Source organism: Halichoeres trimaculatus, unplaced genomic scaffold (assembly GCF_033239565.1).
Source record: "Halichoeres trimaculatus isolate MK-OKI-2021-1 unplaced genomic scaffold, fHalTri1.1 fHalTri1_scaffold_8, whole genome shotgun sequence".
Classification (NCBI taxonomy): domain Eukaryota; kingdom Metazoa; phylum Chordata; class Actinopteri; order Labriformes; family Labridae; genus Halichoeres; species Halichoeres trimaculatus.
Window position 1 is genome coordinate 23684856 of NW_027437186.1, and position 22341 is coordinate 23707196.

A 22341-nucleotide genomic window follows, 5' to 3' on the forward strand; every position below is an offset into this window, starting at 1 on the left:
GCCAAAGATTACATCTGTACCACCTTTATTCTTTATTTAACCGTCCTTTGTAAAACTGATAATGTAACAGGAGTGCAATTCTATTTCAGCGGCCTGTTCTTTAAGTACTTTAAGTTTTTCATCCTCACACTTTGCAAGCCAATCTATCTTGACCGCCTGGGAAGATTCCCTCTTCACTGAATATTACTCTCCTCACTCAGTTAATTAAATTTTTACACCTACTTTGATTCCTGTAATTGCTGGAGTTCAGTGTGAACCTTTTACCCTCCAACTTTTTTCTTGTTGCATAGTTTATTCTGTATTTGTTTTTCTGTTTTATGAAACAGGTTTAAGGTACCCTATCCTACAGTTTCTCCTTCATAGGGCAACAACATGCAACACTGTAAAAGAGGAATTCATTCTGGCTGCAGTATTCCTGGTATAACAGTTAATCTATTTTGCTGGTATCCTGTTTTGCGCCAAAGAGACAAAGTAAATGTTCATGTTGTGTCCCTGTTTGAAAGCCAAGCTCTGCTCCTTTCCACATGTCTGTTTTGGCCAGTGAGCAGCCCAAGCATGAGGCAAATGTGTAGGTGGTTGGATCAGCCGATGAAGTGTAAATACCACTCAATCTGTTCTCATTAGAGGAGTAAAAACATACGAATCACTTCGCCTCTATTAAAAATGCCCCAGGGTCCTGGTTAAGTGTGTGTGTGTATGTGTATTTGGTGGTTTATGTGGTTGTGTGACAGAGAAAGAGAGGGGGTGACAGGATGATGTTTTGGCATTTGTGTCTGCGGAGGGGATCTGAAATGCCACCACCATCAGCGATGCTTAATTCCTCTGAAACACACACTTAATCTGAACAGACAATCCGTTCCGACAGCCACTGTTATGATTCAAATCAACTTGGAGTGAAGGGTGTGTGTGAGTGTGTATGTGCTCTTGTGAGTGAGAGAGTATGTCATTGTGTTTTGGTATGTGATTAGGAATCTGTGTGTGTGTGTGTGTGTGTATGACCAAGATATCACACATCCATTGCACATTCTCCTATGATAATGTGGATTGATTATGGATATGATAATGAGAGGCCGGCGCGGCGTCGCGACCTTCACAAGGTCTAATTGAAACAAGCGTTGGTCCTCCGAAGCACTTATCAAGTCACACAGCACATCATTAATCACGCAGAATACAAGCTGTCACTGTAACACACATGCACACACACACACACACACACACAAACTGGTGTACGGTCTCTATTTTTCTATTTTCCAAACATGCACACACTCATGCTTTCTCTCTTGCCTCCTTCCTTTCCCTCTTCTTCTCTTACACACACAAGCGCACACACAAACACACACACACACAATGCAAGCTGTCACTACAATATGCCTGGTATTGTCTTCTTTTAAGCAAAGTGGACAGCTCGTCCACCCTCCATCTCTATTTTCTACAGGAAAAGTTGAAGAACAAACAGGCTGTTGGAGTGAAACCTTTGAAAAGAGAGAGAAAACAAGAGAGGGAATGTTAAAACAATTCAACAAACACGAACAGCTGTTCACTTCACCCAAACTGGCCTGGAATTGAATTAGCTCAAGTTGTTTTACTACCTGCTTTTATTAGAAGACAATTTAACAACCAAATGTGATTCCAATGTCTGATTAGGGCAACATATGGTGCCTACCTGTTAAACACAACGTGTGCAGTGGCAGCTTAACGCCTCAGTGAGCCACTTGAATAAACTAATAAGCCCAATATCATATTAGTCATTACATAGTCCAACACACAAAATTCCAATCTGATAAAAAGGTGGTTTCATTATCATCAAAGGGAAAACACAAGGGAGTTTGCCGAGCTGCATCAACGCCATCACCAACTTTGTTAATTGTTATTCAATTAACTGATTTTGTTAATGAAACCAATTAATACTTTAAAAACAAGCAAGGAGATATACGATTATTATGCATCTATGCAGAGACAGCTAATTACAACTGTAAATCAATCACTTTTACATTAATCAGCTTGGAAAATGTCCAAAAACAACAAAGTCACTAAAAGACTTTGGAAGTTTTTTTTATTTTTTCTAACATATTTTGATTGCCATGCCATTATCCCGTCTAATGATTGTTAACGATCCTTTAAAGAGTTTATGATCCAATTTTCTAGCTGTGAATTTAATTGGGATCTAAATAGTATAATCTAACGGTATAAAAGTGCTAGGCCTGTATTTAATCAAGGGTGGTGTATCAGAGTGAGATCCAACAAGGTCACGGAACTCTTCTCAAGGCAAAAACAGTAAGTGAAGCTGCATAGTACTGAAAGGTGAGAGCCAGAGAGGCTTAGTCTGTTACAGAAATATTAATAGCTCAATATTTTTAGCGTAGAATCTGCATATAACCGTGCTATGTCCGTGTAGAAGGGGAAAATAATGCATCTTCCTCTTAAAAACCTTCTTTAAGCCTTTGTGAGGGGTTTTATGTTCTAATGGAGCAGACTGCTATCAATACGTATACCTCTTCATGATCTAAATTAAGCAAACAAGACATTCAGAGAGAAAGTGACTGTACTATTAATATTGTTAATTAAGTGACTGAGGGAAAGGTGTGAGGTAAAGTGATCTACTGCATGCTGTAATAAAGCCTGTTCTCACATGCTCCATGGCTGTGACAGTCAAAGAGTCATGCAATAGACTGTTGAAAGAGGGCGAACAAGAATTTTTTATCAAGGTGCTAATAACACAAGTATAAGACAAAACCAGCAGAGGTGTCTTTGTCTGGGGGAAGCCAAAATGTTCAAAATTAGTCGTAACATCTTTTCAGACATGTTTACTAAAGTTTGTAATTGTTCTGGGTATATTCTAAAGTTAAAAACACAATATCTGTTGTTAAAAGGTGAAGGGAAAAGACAAATTATTACACCATCAAGCTTTCAGTGACAGCTAACCTTTTTAAATCTCTCTTTGCTTTGCAATTTGGGTCTGTAAATTCTAAAAGAGGTCAGTATAGCAAGTGAACTATTTTCTAGGACTGTAAACAAACTTTCACCAGATGGTTTTTGTACGAGGTATTTCTAGACTTGTTTCTCCTGTCAAACATTTTGTTGCCTTATTAAAATAATGGCCTATGTGATTTTTTTTCAAGTTTTGGGAAAACACAAAAAACTACCAAATACAGAGCATATGATATTTATAAATCATCTCAATCAAAAAGGCTTTCACAGTGGATGACTGTTGACATGCATAGAACATTGTGTGTCAATCATGTAACATTAAAGAATAAAGTGGCTCAGGCCAATTTTTCTAACACTCTAGTGTGACTTAGGCAACTTTAAATCTGGCTTAAGCTGCCCTTTCATTCCATAGTGCAAACTCAAACCTGAAATTATCCTGAGTTAGACCAAAGAAATGTCAGGTAAATCAAATTGGTCAGGAGGCAGTCCCTTTCCTCACTTCTCCAGGTATTCTTTGCTGGGGTTTTCTAATTGAATATAACCCATTTCTAACATCCAGTTTGGACAACTTTTTGAAACCTGACCATTAAGTGTTCTTAAATTCCATAAAGCAAACTTAAAACTTGAATAACTCCAACCTAAATTGATCAAATGTTAGGTCAGCCATATGCTGAGTAGGCATACCATTACATGTCCTACCAAAAGGAAAAACATTTTATTAATTTTAAAACTGCACAGCACATGTAACCCTGCTGTTAATCTCTCTTCACTGGCTTCTAGTGGCAAGAACTGATAAGAACAGCTCCTGCCTACCTGGGGTCCCTCATCCAGGTCTACACTGCTTCTCGCCCACTATGCTCTGCTTGTGAAAGACGCCTGGTGCTCCCAGCCCAGCGTGGCTCTAAATCTCTAGCCAGACTTTTCTCCTCTGCTGTGCCCAAATGGTGGAATTAATACTTAACTCTATATGATCCACAGAGTCCTTTTCTACTTTAAGAGATGTCTGAAGATTCATCTGTTCAGGGAACACTTAATCACTTAAGCTGACCCTTCTTCTCTTTGTCCTCAGGGCCAGAATGAGCCTGAAGGTCTAAGACCTGGCTTTTAGTGAATTTTCAGCACTACTTACTGAATGTTGTTGAAAGTTAAAGTATATTGTTGCAGCAACTAATTGTGGTTAGTTGATTATATTATTCTACATTAAAAAAAAATCTTCTTGCACTTAAAGGCAGTAGCTGCAGCCAAATAACTTGTAGCACTTTGTCGCACTAACCAGGTTTTTCCTTCGGTCTACTAAATTCCTGCTTCTATTGTTCGTCACTTTGAAAAAAAGTATCTGCTAAAATGAAACTGTAAAACTGTAGAACTGTTGAACACTTTGAGGGATATTATTGCCTTGTGCTTCTTTATGTTTGGTTACAGAAATAAGTGGGCTAGCCAGGAATTGGTAGCTAGCTAGAAGTAGCTAAATCTGTAGTTTAACTTTAACATGAAATTCAAACTAAATAACTACACAACATAATACCCTAACCTTTATAATAGTGAACGCAATCACTCGTCACCAGTTGAAACTGGTTCAAGAGCCATGTTTACTGCTTCTTCTGCTCTTTAGATTTTGTTTCTTCTTGAAGCAGCCGCCATCTTGAAAGCTTGTTAAATTGCTCAAGTCACACATTTCATCCTAAATAATCCAAAATTTTGACTTAGGCTAGAAATAAAAGGCCTGTGTCACCCTCTTGATTTAGGCCATTGTCCTATGGGGCATAAAGAGCATGATCCTTTAAGCTGAAGATTTGAGTGATTTTACCAGAGACGGCCAGCATTATCAAAAGATGATTAAGCCAAAAACTAATTTTCGTCAAAAACTTGGGTCATTATTTTAATAGGGTGACAGATTTCAAGTGCGTCTTTTTTTTTGGTCACTCTGTACAACAATATAGGGAAAAAAAATGTGTTTCAGAAAAAAAGGATTTCAGATTTACCTGGAAAATATCGTTAACTGTAAATCAAAAATATATTACAACTCTTTGCTCTCCTGTTCAGTTGTGCCACATTTGGATGAATCAAATGATTGCTTCAAGAGATGCACCTGGTCTGAGGTGCTGAAAAGTCAAGTGCTGACCTCAGAGGGGAAAAACCCCTGGAGTGAAGACTGCTGTGTTTTGACTGGAAATTTGTGTTTCTGTAGTTTTCTTCTGAGTTGGTCTTTGCTGAATCATATTTTTAAACAGTATGCCTTATTTAAGTCGTGAGCTTTTATGTCGGTTAAGGTGTTTTTTTGCAGTTGTGTTAGTTATCATTGTTGATGCATTAGTATCCAAACAGTATATCGTATTGGTGCAGAAGTAGAAATATGTCTGAACTGTAGCACATTTTTAAAAGAAAAAACAAGCCACCAGATACAGATTTGCTTGAACAAAATACTTTAAGAATCAAACAATTACATCATACAAAATTCTTTCTCCTTCACAAGATACAGAATAAAAAAATCACACATAGAGGATCCCTGCTATAGACAACTTTCATTCCAGTTAGAAATAAAGATACTTTAACTAAAAGTTCAACCTGTGAAATCATATAATGAGGATAAAACTTGAAATGGACATAACAAACAAAGCCTTGCCTCTACTGGGAGACCATTAGACTTACCTGTTTATGGCTAATGGTAATTAGTTACCAAACATAACAGAGCACAATGAGATCTTTGACTTTTTGAATAAACTCTGCTTCACACAGGGCTCTGGTTGTTTTCTTTAGACAATAATTTAATACAAACATCAACAGACCATCTTTCCGGTCCACTCTAATTATTTTTGTAATATCCACTGTACGCTCCTGAACTGTAATTGCCACACATACATCTTTTCATTCTAAATGAGAGTGCCCTCATTTATCAAAAATAAATAAAAAAATAAATAAATCCTCTGCCCGGGTAATTATCAGACATACAAACATAAACACCTTTAGAAGTTCTGCTGCAAAGGCCTGCTTGAGTTGAGACAGTCATGTGACCTGACCAGTGCCCTAGTTGAACACCTCTTAGATGTTTATGCATATATGGACACTAATCTCTCAGTGAGGACTGTGGGATTTGTGAATATTTTGTTTAACAGAGATCAAAGTGGCTGACTTGGATCAGGAGTCTTCAAAACACATCAAACAAGAGAGCAATGCATCCTGACTTCCACGCCCACAGTAGCCAATCAAGCCATGCAAAACTCATTTTCTTTGTAAGAGAGCTCCACAATGTGGGTCTCTCTTAGTCAACATACCCATGCAGTTGGGTGGTGGTGGTAGTGGTGGTGGGGTGTTAAAGCTCACTGGCTATCAAGGAAAGCCAGCGCACCGTATCTGTAAGCTTCTCCTACTGAGCTGACACGATGCTGGTATTGAGGGGAACAGAGAGATACTCTGTTAAGAGATCAAAGCAGCAGAACACAGATTTAGACTTGGAGCTTGTCACTCAAGATGGCGAGACAAAGCGAGAGAAGACAGAACTGCTTACACACACTCTCTCTTGCTCACTTGCTCCTTTCCCCTCTGTGAGGTGTTACTGTCAGATGGCTTAGGGGCTACTCATTTGTAGACATGTACAACGCTGTGGGAACTCCTAAACTCACATATATTGAAACAGTTCTGATCAAGCCTTCGCAGACTCAGAGGTTGCCTCCAGCTTGTGTATTGGCCTGTGGAGGTATGTTCTGTGCTCTCAGCATTTTCCCTCATCCTGAAGATGAATAGAGCTATTTTACAGACAGTGGAGACACAACACGCTGCTGCTTTGTGTGGTTAGATATGATATAGGAGCTTCATTTCTGCTTGATCAAAGACGTGTTTTTTGTCAAGTTTGCAATAAATCTCAGATAGTTTTTTGTGAAAAGACAAAAACAAGCAAGATTTTAGCCTGACAGAGCAAACTGCTGCTATAGAAATGACCAGTGTTGATGTCTTTTTGTTCGCACACTTGGACTCAACCACTCTCCTTTTGTCTGCTTGTACTAAACTGAAATGGACCTCACAATCAAATGCTACTTTCACTTAGCATGTCAGGAAAGATCATTTACGCTTTTGAATCATTCAGGAAACCCCAGATCCTCTGTAAAAGCGGGTATTATGGAAGTCAGAGATCACTGGTGATATGCTTTGCCATCCTCTAATAGAAAATAACTTAGCAGTGTAAATCAAATGGGAACCTTTTATATAGAAAGTACTCATGACATCTAATTGGTTCTACATTTTAGGTAATCTCTCAATATAGGAGGCTTGCTCAGTTGGACCCCAACATCCTTGGATACCAGCAACTCAGATAAAAATAAGAATGACAACACCACCTAGTGGCCATCAACTGCAACATTTAATTCAGACAAAATCACTGATGGTTACAAAGGATGAAAATGCTTAGGGATTATTAATGTCACATACTCATCACCATTGTAAAAAAAACCATTATAATAAAATGAGTACAAATAAATTATGGATTCTGCAAAATATTGTTTGTAAAAAGTCCTCATATAAACTGCTACACAAGATGATTGCTGTCTAATAGATGTTGGATTTTCACAGGAAGGATGTCCACACTGATGCCACTCAGAACTCACACTTAATGAGGAACATGGGGCAAGGCTAAACAGTAGGTGGGATGGCGGAGGATGTCCAGTTAGGAGTTGTGTTCTGTTTAGTAAGAGGACGGAACCTTAGCACAAAGACTCCGACAGACGAGTCCCAGGACAGTACAGGGGAAGTAAATTTTTGAGGAGGCCTGAGCAGACTCAAAGATATGTCTGACTGGATGGAGAAGGTTCTCACTGAAGTTCCAACACAGAGGGGATTTGATTTCAGCATCAGTTAGTGCAGTTTTCAGATGCCTGAAAGAGAAAACAAACATGATGGTAAAATAAGTTGCCGTTCTGCTATGAGTCACATCAATGAATTAATCTGACTGTTGATTTTAAGGTCATGGCTTTATCCGATTTACTTGATTCAAACCAATTTCAAGACAGCTGAGTGCAAACACATGCTGCTACTTGTAAATTACACTGTCCCATCTTATTTGGATGATTCCTGCTTCTTCTGATTTTTCTACTTTAAATCAGAAGCTCATCTGGAGCTCCAGGAATTTTTGTGAAAATTGATGTCCTTACATCCCTGGTTGTACAATCACTGCACAGCGTTTTTGTTATGTATGCTATTGTTGTCAATCTACTTGTTTCATAAAAAGGTGAATCTTTGCATGGGACAAATGTTTTTCTGGTCAAAGATTTTAGAAACTGTAATATAAGAACTTCTTTTATGTCTCAAACAGCCAAAATGACAGGATAGGATGTGTAAATTAATCAGGTCGAACAACAATGCACTTATTTTCTCAACTTACATGATTAATATACAAAACGACTGTATTATGATCTTGCAAACATCTCTATTTATCCACGGGTAATCATGGGATAGACACTTCCACGGGTAATCATGGGATAGACACTTTAGCATTTGTTCTTACAGTACGAAAGGATATATCACCAAGCCATTGACTATGCATACATTTACTCCTGCATTCAGTAGATTTATCTACACTTTACGGCAGCGCTATAAAATTAGCGGCCCGAAATCGACCCTTGAGTGGCCAAAAAACAGCTGCCAGGTAGTTGGAATTCAGGTCAATTGAGAAAACGTTTTTTACTAAAACTGCCAAGTTCTTAGAACAATTCCAACATTATTACAAACATTGACTGCAACAAATATCATAACCTAGTAACTAACCCAATGCATTGTTTCACTGAGCAGGTGCATTTGAAAAGTTTACATTAGCAGTCATACATAGGGGAAAATAGTGTGTTTCTTTCTACCCTAAAACAAAAATCAGCACGAATTATCATCAGTTTAAGCCTGTGTGGACTGGAAAGTATTTAGTTATTTACTTTACTATCAAGTCCAGAACCAAACCAATGTTTTTGCTCTGCAACGAGTGCATTTATGGGCTAAAAGATTATAATGTCCGAAGACACCACACTAAAAAACATGTTGCGTTTCTGACAAAGTTTTTAGGGATGCATGATATTGGATTTTTGCCGATATCCGATATGCCATATATTGAAACCCCTTTTGGCTGATACCGATACCGATAATCACAAGTTTGTTTTTTTTCACTGTAAAGAAAGCTAAGTCTATCCTGTACTGGAATCTATATGTTACTCTTATTGTGACTGTCTTATTTGTTTAAGAAACACACATAAAACAAGACATAAAACATTTGATTTTACCATGAATAAGAAATGTATTATTTTTTCAAACTCAAGACATTCAGTATTGAAATACAGAAAAATAATTTCTTTAGATCACATGAACTTTAAATGTACAATGCATTTTTATAAATAACCAAGTTGCATTTGATTATTTAAGAGCTACTGTAACAACCTGGTGAAAGACACAGAGCTCTGCAGTGCAAATAAATGAAGTGCTACATTTTATTTAAGGAGCTTATTTTTCAGATGGAAAATAATAATAATCCTAACCGAATAGCACCTTATCGGCTGTGCATATCGGCAGAAATTTTCATATCTGCCGATACCGATGCACATGTGTTTAAGCTTTTATCAGTCGCTACCGATATTGTGCCGATAATATTGTGCATCCCTAAAAGTTTTTCAAGTGATCTCATGAGGGGGCGGCTATAATTCAGTTTGACTATGTCTTCCAACCAGAGCTGTACTCCAATAAAGCAGACTTACATAGCTCAGGAGAGAACCACAGCAGCTTTACTTTGCTGCTAAAAATGTGCGGCCCAGCTCAGGTCCTTAGAAAATCCGGCCCGACCAAATTTTTAATTGAATAGCCCTGCTTTACGGGACAAATATATAAACCATGATTTAGTGAACAACAACTCAACACAGTCAGTCAGCAGTGGTGGTTGTTGTGGTTGTGTGCAGACTGTTAAGTTGCTAAAATAACAAATCAAACCAGTCTTTACAACCAGTGAGAAAGAAGAGTACCTTAAGAGTTTCAGAAGCTTTTCGCAGCTCTTTAATGACAGCAGACAAAGCCTCCGGGTTGATGCCCTGTTCACATAGCCTCACACATATGGACAGAGACTCCATGTCCAAACCGGTGTTTAGCAACCTGGAGATTTCCAGCAGCACTATAGGTTGAAGAAGGTGACATGCAAACCGTTAGTAATACAAGCACAACCTGAAAGCATAGGTGTGCTATCTGTACTTGAAGTTATTTTTCATTAGCTGTAACATGAGTAAGAAACATAAATGTACCATCCATGGTCTCCCGAACTGCGTTTAGGTTTGCGTTTGCAGCACTTGCCATGGTGATGGACGAGAAATTAGCCTCAATGCTAGCAAGTGGTACTCCAAGAGGTGTCTCGCCGAACACAACTAGAGGTATGCCTTCGTTTAGCCAGACTTTACACACCCGGTGCTCATTTTAGGCAAAGTCTCCATAGAAACAGAAATCAATGGGGTACTGAAGGGCAATATTTTTGAGTTAGCTACCTAAATTCCCGCTAGGCTAAGCAACGACACTGGACCAGGAAGTGACGACAATGCCTTTGATTGATTGGTCCCCCCAAACTTCCTGCCTCACTCCTATTGGTCACGGGGGCTTGTGGGCGAAATTGAAATAAACGTTTGAACCCTCTCGCTGCTGATTGTTTGCTGATTCCTCGGTGAAGACTGATTTTAGCTGTGTGGCAAGAGTCCAGGATAAATATCAGATGTGAGTATCGAATAAGAACGTATTGGTTGATATTATCGTGTACAGTTCAGTTTTATAAGGAAAGCAGTGAAGCAAATTAAGGAAATGTGTAACGAAATAGCAGCAACTCAAATCGCTTCCTTGGAAGATCAGTTAACTCTTTAGAGACAGGGGAAGTATACAGTAACAAACTTAGGTTCCAGACTAACATTCATTAATTTCATGGGAAGACAAAGTGTAGTTTGACGTACTACATGTCTCACTTGTTTAATTCTCGCAATGTCCGTATCTTCTGTGCTAAATGGATTGTTTGTCGTTTCCAGGTAAGATGGGTGACCAGGTTGAGTTACATATTACTCCAGAGACTCCAGGCAAGCCTTCTATTAGGAACCCCTTTGAAAGTCCAAATGACTACCACCACCTCAGAGAAGCCCTGGCGCCAAGTCCATCTGTCTTCAAGACCAAACCCTGTAAAGCTGTACGTTTGTACGCACATCTCTTTCTTCAAATATTATTCCAAAATATTTCCACGTGTTTCTCCTCCAAAAATAATCTTTTTCATTTCCTCACCTGTCTCTCAAAGACTCCTCCCAAGTTTAACTGGTCTATAGATGAAATGGCCAGTCTCCTTCCAGTTCATATAGACTCTGAGGAAATCCAGCGACAGTCTTTTTACCTCAGCCAGACAAGGTATGTACAGAAACACCAAAATCCCAATGATCAAGATCAATAGAAATGCTTTAATCCAGACACTGTGGAAAGGTTGTGGCATTACAATACATAGCTGAATTCATCTTGGTGTCTATAATTCAGAGAGTTAAAGACAAGGGAATTTACAAGACCTTCCCTTTTCTTTCCAGGACAGATTCAGATATTGAGGAAAAGCGCCAGAATGCCATTGAGCAGGTATGATCTGTTAACTGTCATATTTGAAGACTGACATCTTAAGGATTTAGTTTTCAACAATGTTATTTCTGTCTCCAAATCCAGTTTTTTACCAAAGGTGCCATCGTTCCCTCCCCTTGGGCAGCATCAGATATCCGCAGAGGCCCCCAGAGTTGTACTAAAAGTATGTAAATGTAATGTAATGTAATGTAATTCATTATACTACATATTCAAGTTTGCTTAAGATTTGAGCATTTTGTGCTCATTTTACTTTCCTTTGCTTTTACACATGAAGGTTTGATTTCTCCAGTGATTGTAGAAGAACCACAAAAAGCCTCAGGTTGGTTTGTCTTTGTAGAGGATTTAACATGAACTACCACAAATTGTATCTTGACACTGTATATTCTTTATTATTGACTAACTTATCTTTACTTTATTTTCCTGTTTGTCTTACAGTTGCCTGTCAGACCACTCTTACGTTACCACTATCTTTTGATTTAGAGAAAATACTAGGTAAGTGTCTGAAAATGTAACACTAGAATCTAAAACTGTTGTGACAGAGTTTTAAAATCAAGCCACCCTGTTTGTCTCTCTGTATTTTATCTCTCTTCAGGAGAGTATTACCGCCAGGAGGAGGTGTGTGAAGCAGTGCAGGAGAGTCTCAGTTCTTCCTCCTTGAGGCGAAAACTCTTCCTCGACGGCCAGGTCAGTTACAGCGGCTCTGACAGCTCCAGCCCTCCAAGTCCAGAGAGCTGCAATGCGGGACAGGGAAGACATTCGCTGAACAAAGGAGTGGGAGCCCCAGATGCAGTTAAAGCCATATCTTCCGTCTTTTCATCACCTTTGTCGTGTCGCATGTCTGCTCGGACTCCGTCTACGGTTGGTAGAGATGAGTGGGCATGCAAATGCTTGTAATTTTGTCTTTCCTTTAGTATGTCAGTTTCAAAGCACAATATTGGTATTTTTTAGTTAAAACCACTGAAACTGACAAAGACTGCAAGTAAAATTACAAAAAGGCCAGGATCAAAAGTAGTTTGGCTATATTATGGATGTAAACTAATACTCTGACTGCATCCTTTATTACTAGCATTCATTCTTGAGGTGGTGCAGTACCCCAAAGTGTCACTTTCTTTCTTCAGATCAAACAGTTTATGTAGGATAACCTAACTGTTAAAATGTTATTAAAATATGTGCTCTCCACCTCTTTATTAAAGGGACAGTTCTCATCCAGTCCCATCCAGCATGGCTGCTTCAGGGACTGCAGCCTCGGCAGCATCACCAGCCCTTTATTTCCTGATGGGTCATCTCCTGCTGGTCTTTCCTCCCCAACAATCTCTCCCATAGTTGCACATGCAGTACGCACACCCATTGGCTCAGGTAGACCTCAGGTTTTAGAAAATAAAGTAGTTCTTGCAAAATGTATTTTTTTTTTGTAGTGTCACACTATAGAGACACCATGTGGATGCTGGCTAAGTAAAAGTAAAACTGAGCATGTTTTCTTTCTTCATTTATTTAGCAGAGAGGAAGCAGTTGAGCAATTTGACTCCAAATGAAGTTCCTCTGGATGTGCACATCACTTCCTGCAATGAAAGCCCATTTGTGGATGGTTGCTCTCCCATTCGTAGCTGCTCTCCAAATCAAGGCAAAACTGAGTCACAACACAACACCAGGCCTAAGCCACGACCCCGAGTCCGCTGCTGGGCCTCTCCCCCTCTCATCTCTCCGATCCTCAACCCTAAATTCCAAGACAATCAGGATGCTGAGGAAAATTTCCACTCCTCCTCATCATCATCTGCTTCTCTACCTCCTATGGAGCTTGATCCATCATCCCCATTGCCTCATAATGCAAACCCTGCTGTCCTGAATAGATTTTGTCTTGAGCCTGTGAAAATGGAGGACAAAGAGATGGCAATAGAGGAGAGGCTGGAGGATGAAGAGGAGGAAAGTGGAGGGCCTTCAGGACAGCTGACAAGCTCTCGCATGGGAAATGTGTCAGCAATAGAGAGCTCTCAAATGTTTGTATCTCTTTTGGCGGAGGGGAGCAGCATACGATATGATTCCAGTATGCAGGTTTGTGTGAGCAGTTTTATCAATGCAAAACTCTATATTTCACTTTTCTTGACTCCCTCTTTATCACATCACACTGATATGTTTGTCTAGTGGTAGTAATATTTGTGATGAACTGCTTTTTTCATATAAATTCAGGTGGACAGCGGGTACAACACCGCAGGCACAGCCAGTCTTAATGATGGCCTCAACTCAGACTATCACAGCAAAGAGTCCTTCAGTTCAAACCTGGTGGATGACACCTTTCAAGTCACACGGCACACAAAAGCAAAGGTATTTTGAACCCTTTAAGCACTGTTCTGTAACTTTGGTTTGTGTCTTTTTTCAGATTTAAATAAAACAATAAAGTGCATGCTGGGTAGCTAAATCTTGTTTCTTATACTAAAAGTAAGTATGACTTGTTTTGCAGGTATTTTATCCTCATCATCAAGCCATCTGACAGATGCAATGAAAGGGACATCTCTTCCAGTGAAAGCTGAATGAAGCGATCTTGCAGTCGAGCACAATAAAGTTTACACTAGCCTGCAGTAAGTTTGGTAAGGGCGAATGGCTCCAAAGTGAAAGTGATCCAGAACAGAACGAATCGGTGTCATGAATGGTTGTTACATCTTTTTGAAGTTTAAAAGCATTATCATAGTTACCTTAAGATTTTTGTTTGCTTTGCGATGTCACATTATTTCACACTAAAAAGCTTTTTTTTTTAATACATAAGCCTTAAATATGTTTTGATCAACTCTGCTGTTGCAGTAAGGGACAAGGGGAAAAAGTAAATTCTGTATGAAACCTGCTCAAAAGTAACCTCTTGAATGCTGTATTGATGGTAAAACCATCATTTAATTTTAACTGATGCTGACTTGATTGCCTCGTTGGATCCTGACATTCAGATAGAAGATATGTACTGTATTTAAAATTTTATGTTTCTGTAAGACTTGTCTAACTTAACCGATTCTGAACTGTTAACTCAGGTTACCTGTGGATCTTTCTTGGACTGCCAGAATATATTTATTCCTGAATAATGCCACTGGGGAATTTAAAGCTGATTGAGCCATTTTGTTTACTGTATTTTATATTCTTACAAGCATGGGCTGGATTGTTGTGACATTAAATTAACTCGAAATATTTGTCTAACTTGAATCACTTTTTTTAATCTTTGAGTTCGATGCAACTTCATTGTATTATTTTTGCAATGCACTGAAGTCAGAATATTTACATCAGAACTTGCAATAAATCCATATTATGTCTATGTTACTGGGTTGTGGCAAATTTTATTCGGTCTCATTACATTTAATCAAAATGTACATGTGTTTTCTATTATTTTAGATAAGGCGTGTCTAGGTTTTCACAACAACTCGGCAGTCACTTAATGTTGTCAAACATACTTGTGCTTTACAGACTTAGGAAAATAAAACCTCACCTATCCCCTAATTGTCTCTTGATATAAGATAGCAAGTGGTCAGTTTTCTGCAGTGTTACATGCTGCATAAACATCAACAAACTCCTTATACTCAAGGAAAATGTTCTCCAATGGGGGGATCCGGGGAAAATATGTAAGGCTGTTTTCATGGCAGGATCTGACAGAGAAAGCTCTCATATTCAGTTATATGAACTCGGGCTCAAAAACAAGGCAGTAAGTATGACTTTTTGTCACTAAAATTAGCTTTTAATGCGTAAGTATTTGTGTTTTTGCAGTGTAAGATTAGTAAAGGGTCAAAAATCAGACAAAATAGTTAAAAACATTTTAATGATGGAATTTTTATCAACACTTACATGACAGACTGCAATTATGACTTGCAACTCCTCTTAAACATGAACCATCAGTTATTCTAGGATGTATAAAATATGTCAGATAGTAGCACGTTAATATTCTTATACACAATGAGGAAGACCAGAAGGTTTGGAGAAAATACTCAGTCGTTTCCTGTTCTGTCTGTCAGCGGTCCAGTTTTGGTTTCTTGGCCTGAGGTTCAACTTCTGGGGGTGGAACACTAACACCAGGGATCTGCATTGAAGAAAAATCACTCAAGTAAAATGTTTTCTATTAAAAGATTATTTTCAGGAAGTGATGAAGTGGAAACAACATGTTGACCCTATGAAAAAAACTTAATGATGCAAGCTGAAACACAAAATGCAGAGAAATCTCCATTGACAGAATGTCTGATGTGACGTGTTGCTGTAAAGGTGCCCACAAATATAACAATAATAATAATAATATTAGTGATGTTGATGTTGCTGTGATAATGTAGCACCAGTCAGTCCTTACCACAGGGTCAAGCAGAGCCATGCGGATCTTCTGGTGTTGGATGTTAGAGGCGTCCAGGCTGATGGTGACCTTCACTTTGTCAAATATGTGGAAGGTGTGCTGCTCTACCATAAGAGTGGGGCCCTAAACACACAGAAGAGATATCATTTAAGCACAGCCTTCACATGGTTTTATAGAGGGAAAACAAACAAATAACTTATGTGAATACCTCTTCATCAAACACAAGGTTTGGGGCAGCCTTGTCTTTGCTGTCAAAGAAGACTGTTCCCTCCAGACCAAACTTTGGGATGAGAACAATGATTGCATTCTTCCTCACGAACAGAACAAAGCCCTCTTCGTTCAGTATGCCTCTGCTCTTGAAGAACAACTAGAGAGAGAGCACGGTATTGAAAGCATAATGTGGAATCTGTGTCATTCTGTAATTTCAAGCCTAAATGGATAAAATTCTGGTCCAGGAAGTTTTAAAAAATTAAACCAGTGTTTACCTGAGTGTGGAAGGCCACAGACGCCCTCTGTGCATACTGAGCCATCTTGTGTCTGTAGTTAAGGTTGTTGGCGAGGGCTGACTGTTTGTGTTTGTCCATCAGATCTGGGTAGGTGCTGTCTGCTCCGATGGCCACTGCCAGTAGGCGGTGTACGATTATATCTGCATACCTGTGGGTGACAGCATGTGTACATGGAGAAGGTAGAGCTGTAGGTCAATGGAACAAAAGACAGAATATAAATAACAGAAGAAGTGTGTCCAAATTCATTTCTAAAATCTGTTTTCATACCTTCTGATAGGGGATGTGAAGTGTGTGTAAATGGGCGAAGCAAGACCGTAGTGGTGGAAATCGTTATCCATGCCTGAACAAAAGTAGACAGCCTGCATCATGCAGCGAGTGGCTAGAATGCGCAGCAAAGTGTTGAAGTAGGGGAAGCCGTCCACTTTGGCCACGTCAAGGGAGTCGGCAAGTGCCTTTGCTGAGTCTGTGTGGATCTCAACTTCCTGTTATCACAAGGGTTGACTCATTAAAACACATATCAAGGATAGTGTAGCTACACAAAGTAATCGCCAGTCTTGTTCAATAAATAATATTACTCATTCTGAACAATGTACTAATTCCAATCAGCTCAAGAACCAAGCATACAACTTGCAAACCTATTCTGAAATATGACCATCTGTTTCCACATCATCACCTTGGATTTTGCAGCCTTGAGCAGGATGTCGTAGTTTGACGGAGGAGGGGCTGGATGTTTCCTCAGCATAGCACAGTCTGAAAACTCATCATAGATCTTCTGGGCAACTGAAATGTTTGCTAGCAACATGAACTCCTCTACCATGGAGTTTGTCTCCCTGAGAGAACCAAGAGAAGGATTCATTGGCATCACATCAAAACATGGCTTGACTCTCCAGGACATCAAACGAGCTTCTGTTTCTGAATTCTACTTTTTGAAGTCACTTACATGAGTTCTTTAGTCTGGAGGTCGATGGGATCATGGGTTTCACTGTCGATGTGAAAACGAACCTCCAAGGATGATAGTGTCAATGCCCTGAAAGACAACCATACCATGATACACAAAAACAAAATCATTCAAACCAAAAGCTTTTTCTGTGTATAATCTCATTTCTCACCCTTTCTCTATCCTCCGTCTTTTGAGGATTTTAGCAAGTTTGTTGAGACCTCGGAGGCTCTTGGTGATGTCATCGTTCTTGCTGGTGTCATCAATTCTCATCTGGGCCTCAGCGTAGGTCAGAGAAGCCTGAACCAGATGGAACAGCAGCAGGGAGGTATTACTGAGTTAAAATCTGTCAAATCTGCTCTCATTTGATTCACAATTCACTCAGTAAAAGCTTAATAGAATCGTGCATTGTGTGTTTGTAAAATACCTTTGAGTTTATGGCACTTTTTGTGAACCGTGTCTTGATGATTTCAGCTTGGTGGTTCATCTCCCAAATACATGAGAAAGCCAGCCTGGTGAATGCAAAGAAAAACACTAATCAGGGACAAGCAAATAAGAGAGAATAAAGAGCATTGGTATTAATGAATATTGTGTCAGTGCAAGAGCGAGTATGTTCACAACTTCTCACCTTTCAACATTGGAGCGCAGAGAGCAAAGATTGGAGCTGAGCAGTTCAGGGACCATATCTATCCTCTGATGAAAAACGAAATAAAATGAGACATTTAAGATGCTTCAGTCTTGTTTTTGGTGCCAAAATCTTTCTTATCCAGTCTGAATAATTTTTATGCATCCCAAAGATATCTAGGCCTTCAGGAGGCAATACTGAACTCATAATTACATTTGGATACCTGTTCATTGCCTTAAACAGAACCCACTGGAAAAAAGGAATTCTAAGCAAGCGTTGGTTTTATTTAGGCCTAAATTGTCTCGCAAGACTTAATATGAGCCACATTCACCTGACAAGCCAAGAAAAATGTTTTCTCTCAAGGTATTAGAAGACAAAAATTATGCCTGAATTGCTTGTTAAGAATGAAAAACTTCAGCATATTGGGAAATAAAAATTAAAAAGCAATGATTTTTAACCCTTGGCAGATTTTTGAGCAATTCTGGCATCATTTTTGTCATTTAATACCTTAAGATAAGACATTTTTATGAACTTGTCCTAGAAATGGGGCTCATGATATGCTGAATAAGACATTTTTATTCAAATTAGACAAACAATTGCTTAAATTTCATTTTTTTATGTCAGAGTGGAATTAAAGGTAAGATCTGGAAACGAAACCCTCTACGGAAGCTTTAATTGGATCTACACTCACTTTAAGTGTCAACACTTTTTAAAAAATGTATTATTAGAAAACTTGGGAGGATCTCATAGAAATCATCTTGAAAGAATTATATTTGTGTATATTCTTTCTTACTTTGCCACACAGGTAGACAGTAGTGCCTCGATTTGCAGCCTCTTTGTCCAAAGCATTGCCAGGTCTGATGAAGTGGCTAACATCAGCAATGTGAACGCCCACCTGAGTCATGTAAAAACATGCAGTTAAAGTTAGAAACAAATAATAACTGTATTTTACCACATAAATAATTATCTTACTTTATAGTGTATTAAAACAATTTCTGTACCTCAAGGTTTCCATTGTCCAGCTCTCTACAGTGAAGAGCATCATCAATGTCTGTGCAGCCAGGAGGGTCCACACTGCAAACCGTCAGATGCCTCAGGTCCTCTCTCCTCACCATGTCCTTCACCACAAAGCCAAATTAGTTAACACACTCAATCACTCAAGCTTCATGTCGGTAAAGTTCTCAGTGTTTCTCCAGAGTAGCTGCTTTTACCTCTGGTGTGATGCCCCATGGCATCTTGGGAAGGAAACTGAGCACAGCCTGGGAGAAGGCCTGGTGGGGAACGTCATGCTCTAAAAGTAGAACCTCCTGCTCTGTGTCCTTGTCCCCTGCACTTCCCAGACTGCGCACAAAGTGGCCCTAACAAAGAGGAGATACTCATTTGTCCTATCATGCTTAACCAAACGGTGATGTAAATGCTCAAAGTAAGACACCTATGGTGTCCTTCTGCAACATGTTTAGCTCACATTTGGATATCTGGAGTGTTTGGGCCAGCCGTCGATGGCCACCATGATTCTTTGGCCTGCCAATGTGGCTGCCTGCCGTGTTTCGATGCGAATGCGAGGGATACGACGGTCTGCTGGGGTGAAGAGATGACGGGTTGACTATGAAAAAAAAGAAGAGAACAAATAAAGAGACAAGAAAGTGCGGTAGTTTGGAAAAACCACTTTAACTTTCAGGACTTTGATAAAGGAACTGAATTTACCTCCTTAATCTGGGACAAATTGAGCATGCCACAGAATGGCCTCCAACCGCGTTTGATGATTCCAACAACTTTGCCTGTGGGCTTTCTGGCTGCCTCAGCTGCTGATAATTTCAGCTACACAATATAAGAACAGCAGAGCTCATTAAGATGATACAGCAGTATCTTTTTTCAATACATTTTGAAAAACAGCAACTTTTTTTTGGGCAACCCAGCATCCAGATTCATTATCAGACCTGGTGACTTTTACTCCTACTAACAGGGGGAAAACACTTCTAATTTAAAGCAAATACGAAACCAAAATAATTCAAACGTACAACCTTTTCCTCCTCTTCATCTTCAGCCTCATCGTCCTTTGCTGTGCCTTCATCTTGCAGCACGACTGAGGACGGTGCTACCCACTGATTACGTGGCAAAAGCTGCACAGCTACAACATCCTGGTGAACTGCTCTGTTGAGGTTCTGAAGACCTTGAAGGAGAACCTGAGAGCAAGACAAAGGACAGTACAGAGCATTAAATATATCAGTGCACTAAATGTAATGCTACATTTTTCTGTAACTATAAAGTTCAAATCCATTAACCAATGTTCCTGACAAACTCCACGTGAGGTCTCACATATCCAAATAATTATTATAGTTAGGTGGGTAGATAATTTTTGAGATCCCATATACTGTTTTTGCACACACCTCTGTGCTGTCTTCCCCTTCTCCCTGGACAAAGACTGTGGCCTCCAAATAGTTGTCCCTGCTGGCCCTGAAGGTGCCCTGGAGGAAGGAGCCGCTCTTAATTCCTGCTTGGATCCTGGACAGCGGAAAATGCTCGGGGAATAACACCTTACTACTTGTGATATCATTCTGTGGGACGGGAGAAAAATGCATCAATCAGAGGAGAGTCATGATAACTTAACAGAAAGTAACTTTTTGTCTTTGGGGAATATATCATAAGACAGTTTACCTTGTCATCATTGGACAAAGCCAGGCGATCAACCAGTTCAGGATTTGCTATCAGACTCTTGATGTATTCTTCACCTAGATCATAAATAAAATTAACCCTTGTTACAAATTGTTGTATATACGGTACCACTTGAAAGGGTTCCTGAACTCTTATTTGGAGTAAAATGGAAAGTGGTTTCATCAAAGAAAGCCTGTTTATCAAGGAGGAACTTGAAAACCATGATTTACATTTGAACACCAGCAGGCCACTCTCTTCTCCCTTCTGCTTGTTGCCGATGTCATTAGTGAGGAGAACCACCTTAAGTCCCTGAGCATCAGGCTCTGACGTCTTCAGATGTTGGCTGTACCAAGCTGTTGCCACACGTATTGCACGATCATTACGATCATTTGCACTCTCCCCTGGTTCACGTTCGACAAATGTCTCCCTGGAAGAAAAGATATCAGTAGGATGAATGTGAAACCAAAAACTACTATAAGGAGGGTTAACTTTCGAGTTATACACAGTATTATAGTAGTAACTTCAAGAACACTAACCACTGCTTTTTTTTTATCTCTTACTAATTAAGTTGGTGTCAGGTTGCAGTAAAGTCAGTGGTGTGTCAGTACCTGTGGTGCTCATTGGTGAAAGTGTAGAAATGCTTCTCTTTCTCATGAATAATGTCCTTCAGGCGTTTATAGACTGGTGCACTGCGGTGGCGAACCTCCTGCATCACAGTCTGAAGGATGATCACATTACGAATCACAGGGTCTTCTAGCACGTCAATCTGCAGGACAAAAATTAAGAAAAAGAAACTTAGAGGTGAAAAGATTCAGAGTGACAGGTCTCATTTATCCTGATTGCAAATCTTATGCTTAAAGCTACTGCAAGTGACTTTTGGTTTGAGCTAGTTTTGGCACCTCGAGTAGTCAAAGATTTTTGTCTTTTTATTTTGCTGGTTTTGTACATTTTAAGTTCTTCTGACCACAAATCTGGAACTAATTTATTTGATAATTTTATCCTTTTGTGTGTCTTAATCTGTGTCACCATGCTGCGAAACAACCATCCAACCCATGCGAGGAAATTAAGAAAGTCCACATCAAAAGAATCTATAAACGCATCTCAACCTCATGTGAAATTGGTGAACATTCTAAATCATCGTGAAAATACTGAACCTGAGAGCAGACTATACAGTTGTGAACAACAATATCAAAACCGGTAAAATTTCATTCATTGATAAAATCTCCCCGTTTCCTAAAGGAAACACACATTTTGTTGACCCATAGCTAGATTTTATGATTCGTAAAATATGTGTACCTGATGTAGCACGACATTCGTGTCAGGGACAAGATAATGAGGATAAGAGCACAGGTTGCTCTCTATACACGCATCTTTCTGAAGCACCGTGGACTCCTGTTTGCATTCGGTGCAGACTTCGCTCCCGCACCAGATATCATCTCTCAGATAATGCTCCCGCACTATCTTCAACACCCCACCGGACCGGGTCTTCTTAACGAAGGTTTTGGACTTCAGCATGCTTCAGATAAAGTCTTTGAACGGTCAAAATAAAATGTTTTAACACACTCTTAGCCTGGAGGGCTATTAGCTCTCCATGTGTTTACCACAGAGTGGCGTTGACGACTGTATGGGCCCACAAAAACCTTTCCAGAGTTAAAAAATGTGCCTTCGCTTCGACGTTTGGTTGAAACAGGTAACTTTGTCTAAATTTTTATAAAAAGGTAAATAAACATATTACGTTAATGTGTATTTTATTTTAAAAATGGCGTATTCGTGCAGGTAAAACAAA

The 22341-nt window shown here is 39.4% G+C and overlaps 3 protein-coding genes across 4 annotated transcripts; 1 reads left to right on the plus strand and 2 right to left on the minus strand.

The window, feature by feature from the left end:
- Positions 1–7245: 7245 nt before the first annotated feature.
- Positions 7246–10452, minus strand: mzt1 (mitotic spindle organizing protein 1). Its single transcript, XM_074676414.1, has 3 exons — positions 10185–10452; positions 9912–10057; positions 7246–7793 (listed from the first exon to the last, which is right to left on the minus strand). The coding sequence occupies exons 1-3, from the start codon at positions 10234–10236 to the stop codon at positions 7770–7772; spliced, it is 222 nt and encodes a 73-aa protein (XP_074532515.1). The 5' UTR covers positions 10237–10452; the 3' UTR covers positions 7246–7769.
- Positions 10453–10495: 43 nt separating this feature from the next.
- bora (bora aurora kinase A activator) lies at positions 10496–14991 on the plus strand. 2 transcript variants are annotated; one of them, XM_074676411.1, is made up of 12 exons: positions 10496–10644; positions 10947–11101; positions 11207–11313; positions 11484–11529; positions 11614–11692; positions 11804–11848; positions 11965–12021; positions 12122–12387; positions 12723–12885; positions 13025–13578; positions 13714–13848; positions 13985–14991. In XM_074676411.1, exons 2-12 carry the CDS (start codon positions 10952–10954, stop codon positions 14012–14014), a joined length of 1632 nt encoding a protein of 543 aa, XP_074532512.1. In that variant the 5' UTR covers positions 10496–10644; positions 10947–10951; the 3' UTR covers positions 14015–14991. The 2 variants fall into 2 exon arrangements, with proteins under 2 accessions (XP_074532512.1, XP_074532513.1); XM_074676412.1 differs by having other exon boundaries at positions 13028–13578.
- A 344-nt stretch (positions 14992–15335) lies between these two features.
- Positions 15336–22318, minus strand: dis3 (DIS3 exosome endoribonuclease and 3'-5' exoribonuclease). The gene is made up of 21 exons (XM_074675022.1): positions 21852–22318; positions 21164–21321; positions 20786–20982; positions 20559–20632; positions 20291–20458; positions 19922–20086; positions 19608–19721; positions 19369–19506; positions 19115–19261; positions 18905–19021; positions 18697–18798; positions 17907–17971; positions 17706–17790; positions 17451–17578; positions 17282–17368; positions 17015–17171; positions 16609–16823; positions 16321–16489; positions 16044–16202; positions 15836–15958; positions 15336–15574 (listed from the first exon to the last, which is right to left on the minus strand). Exons 1-21 carry the CDS (start codon positions 22068–22070, stop codon positions 15506–15508), a joined length of 2856 nt encoding a protein of 951 aa, XP_074531123.1. The 5' UTR covers positions 22071–22318; the 3' UTR covers positions 15336–15505.
- Positions 22319–22341: the final 23 nt, after the last annotated feature.

What these genes read in the sequence shown, in the direction of transcription:
- mzt1 (XM_074676414.1), bottom strand. Translation starts at nt 10,236, where the DNA reads ATGGCAAGTGCTGCAAACGCAAACCTAAACGCAGTTCGGGAGACCATG. An exon ending in AGTTCGGGAGACCATGGATG is followed by an intron (nt 10,058 to 10,184) that starts GTACATTTATGT and finishes TTCAACCTATAG; the next exon opens with TGCTGCTGGAAATCTCCAGG. An exon ending in AAGCTTCTGAAACTCTTAAG is followed by an intron (nt 7,794 to 9,911) that starts GTACTCTTCTTT and finishes TTTCTCTTTCAG; the next exon opens with GCATCTGAAAACTGCACTAA.
- bora (XM_074676411.1), top strand. Translation starts at nt 10,952, where the DNA reads ATGGGTGACCAGGTTGAGTTACATATTACTCCAGAGACTCCAGGCAAG. An exon ending in TGATTTAGAGAAAATACTAG is followed by an intron (nt 12,022 to 12,121) that starts GTAAGTGTCTGA and finishes ATCTCTCTTCAG; the next exon opens with GAGAGTATTACCGCCAGGAG. An exon ending in ACGCACACCCATTGGCTCAG is followed by an intron (nt 12,886 to 13,024) that starts GTAGACCTCAGG and finishes TCATTTATTTAG; the next exon opens with CAGAGAGGAAGCAGTTGAGC.
- dis3 (XM_074675022.1), bottom strand. Translation starts at nt 22,070, where the DNA reads ATGCTGAAGTCCAAAACCTTCGTTAAGAAGACCCGGTCCGGTGGGGTG. An exon ending in CTCCAGACTAAAGAACTCAT is followed by an intron (nt 17,172 to 17,281) that starts GTAAGTGACTTC and finishes TGGTTCTCTCAG; the next exon opens with GGAGACAAACTCCATGGTAG. An exon ending in ACCTTGTGTTTGATGAAGAG is followed by an intron (nt 15,959 to 16,043) that starts GTATTCACATAA and finishes CTGTGTGTTTAG; the next exon opens with GGCCCCACTCTTATGGTAGA.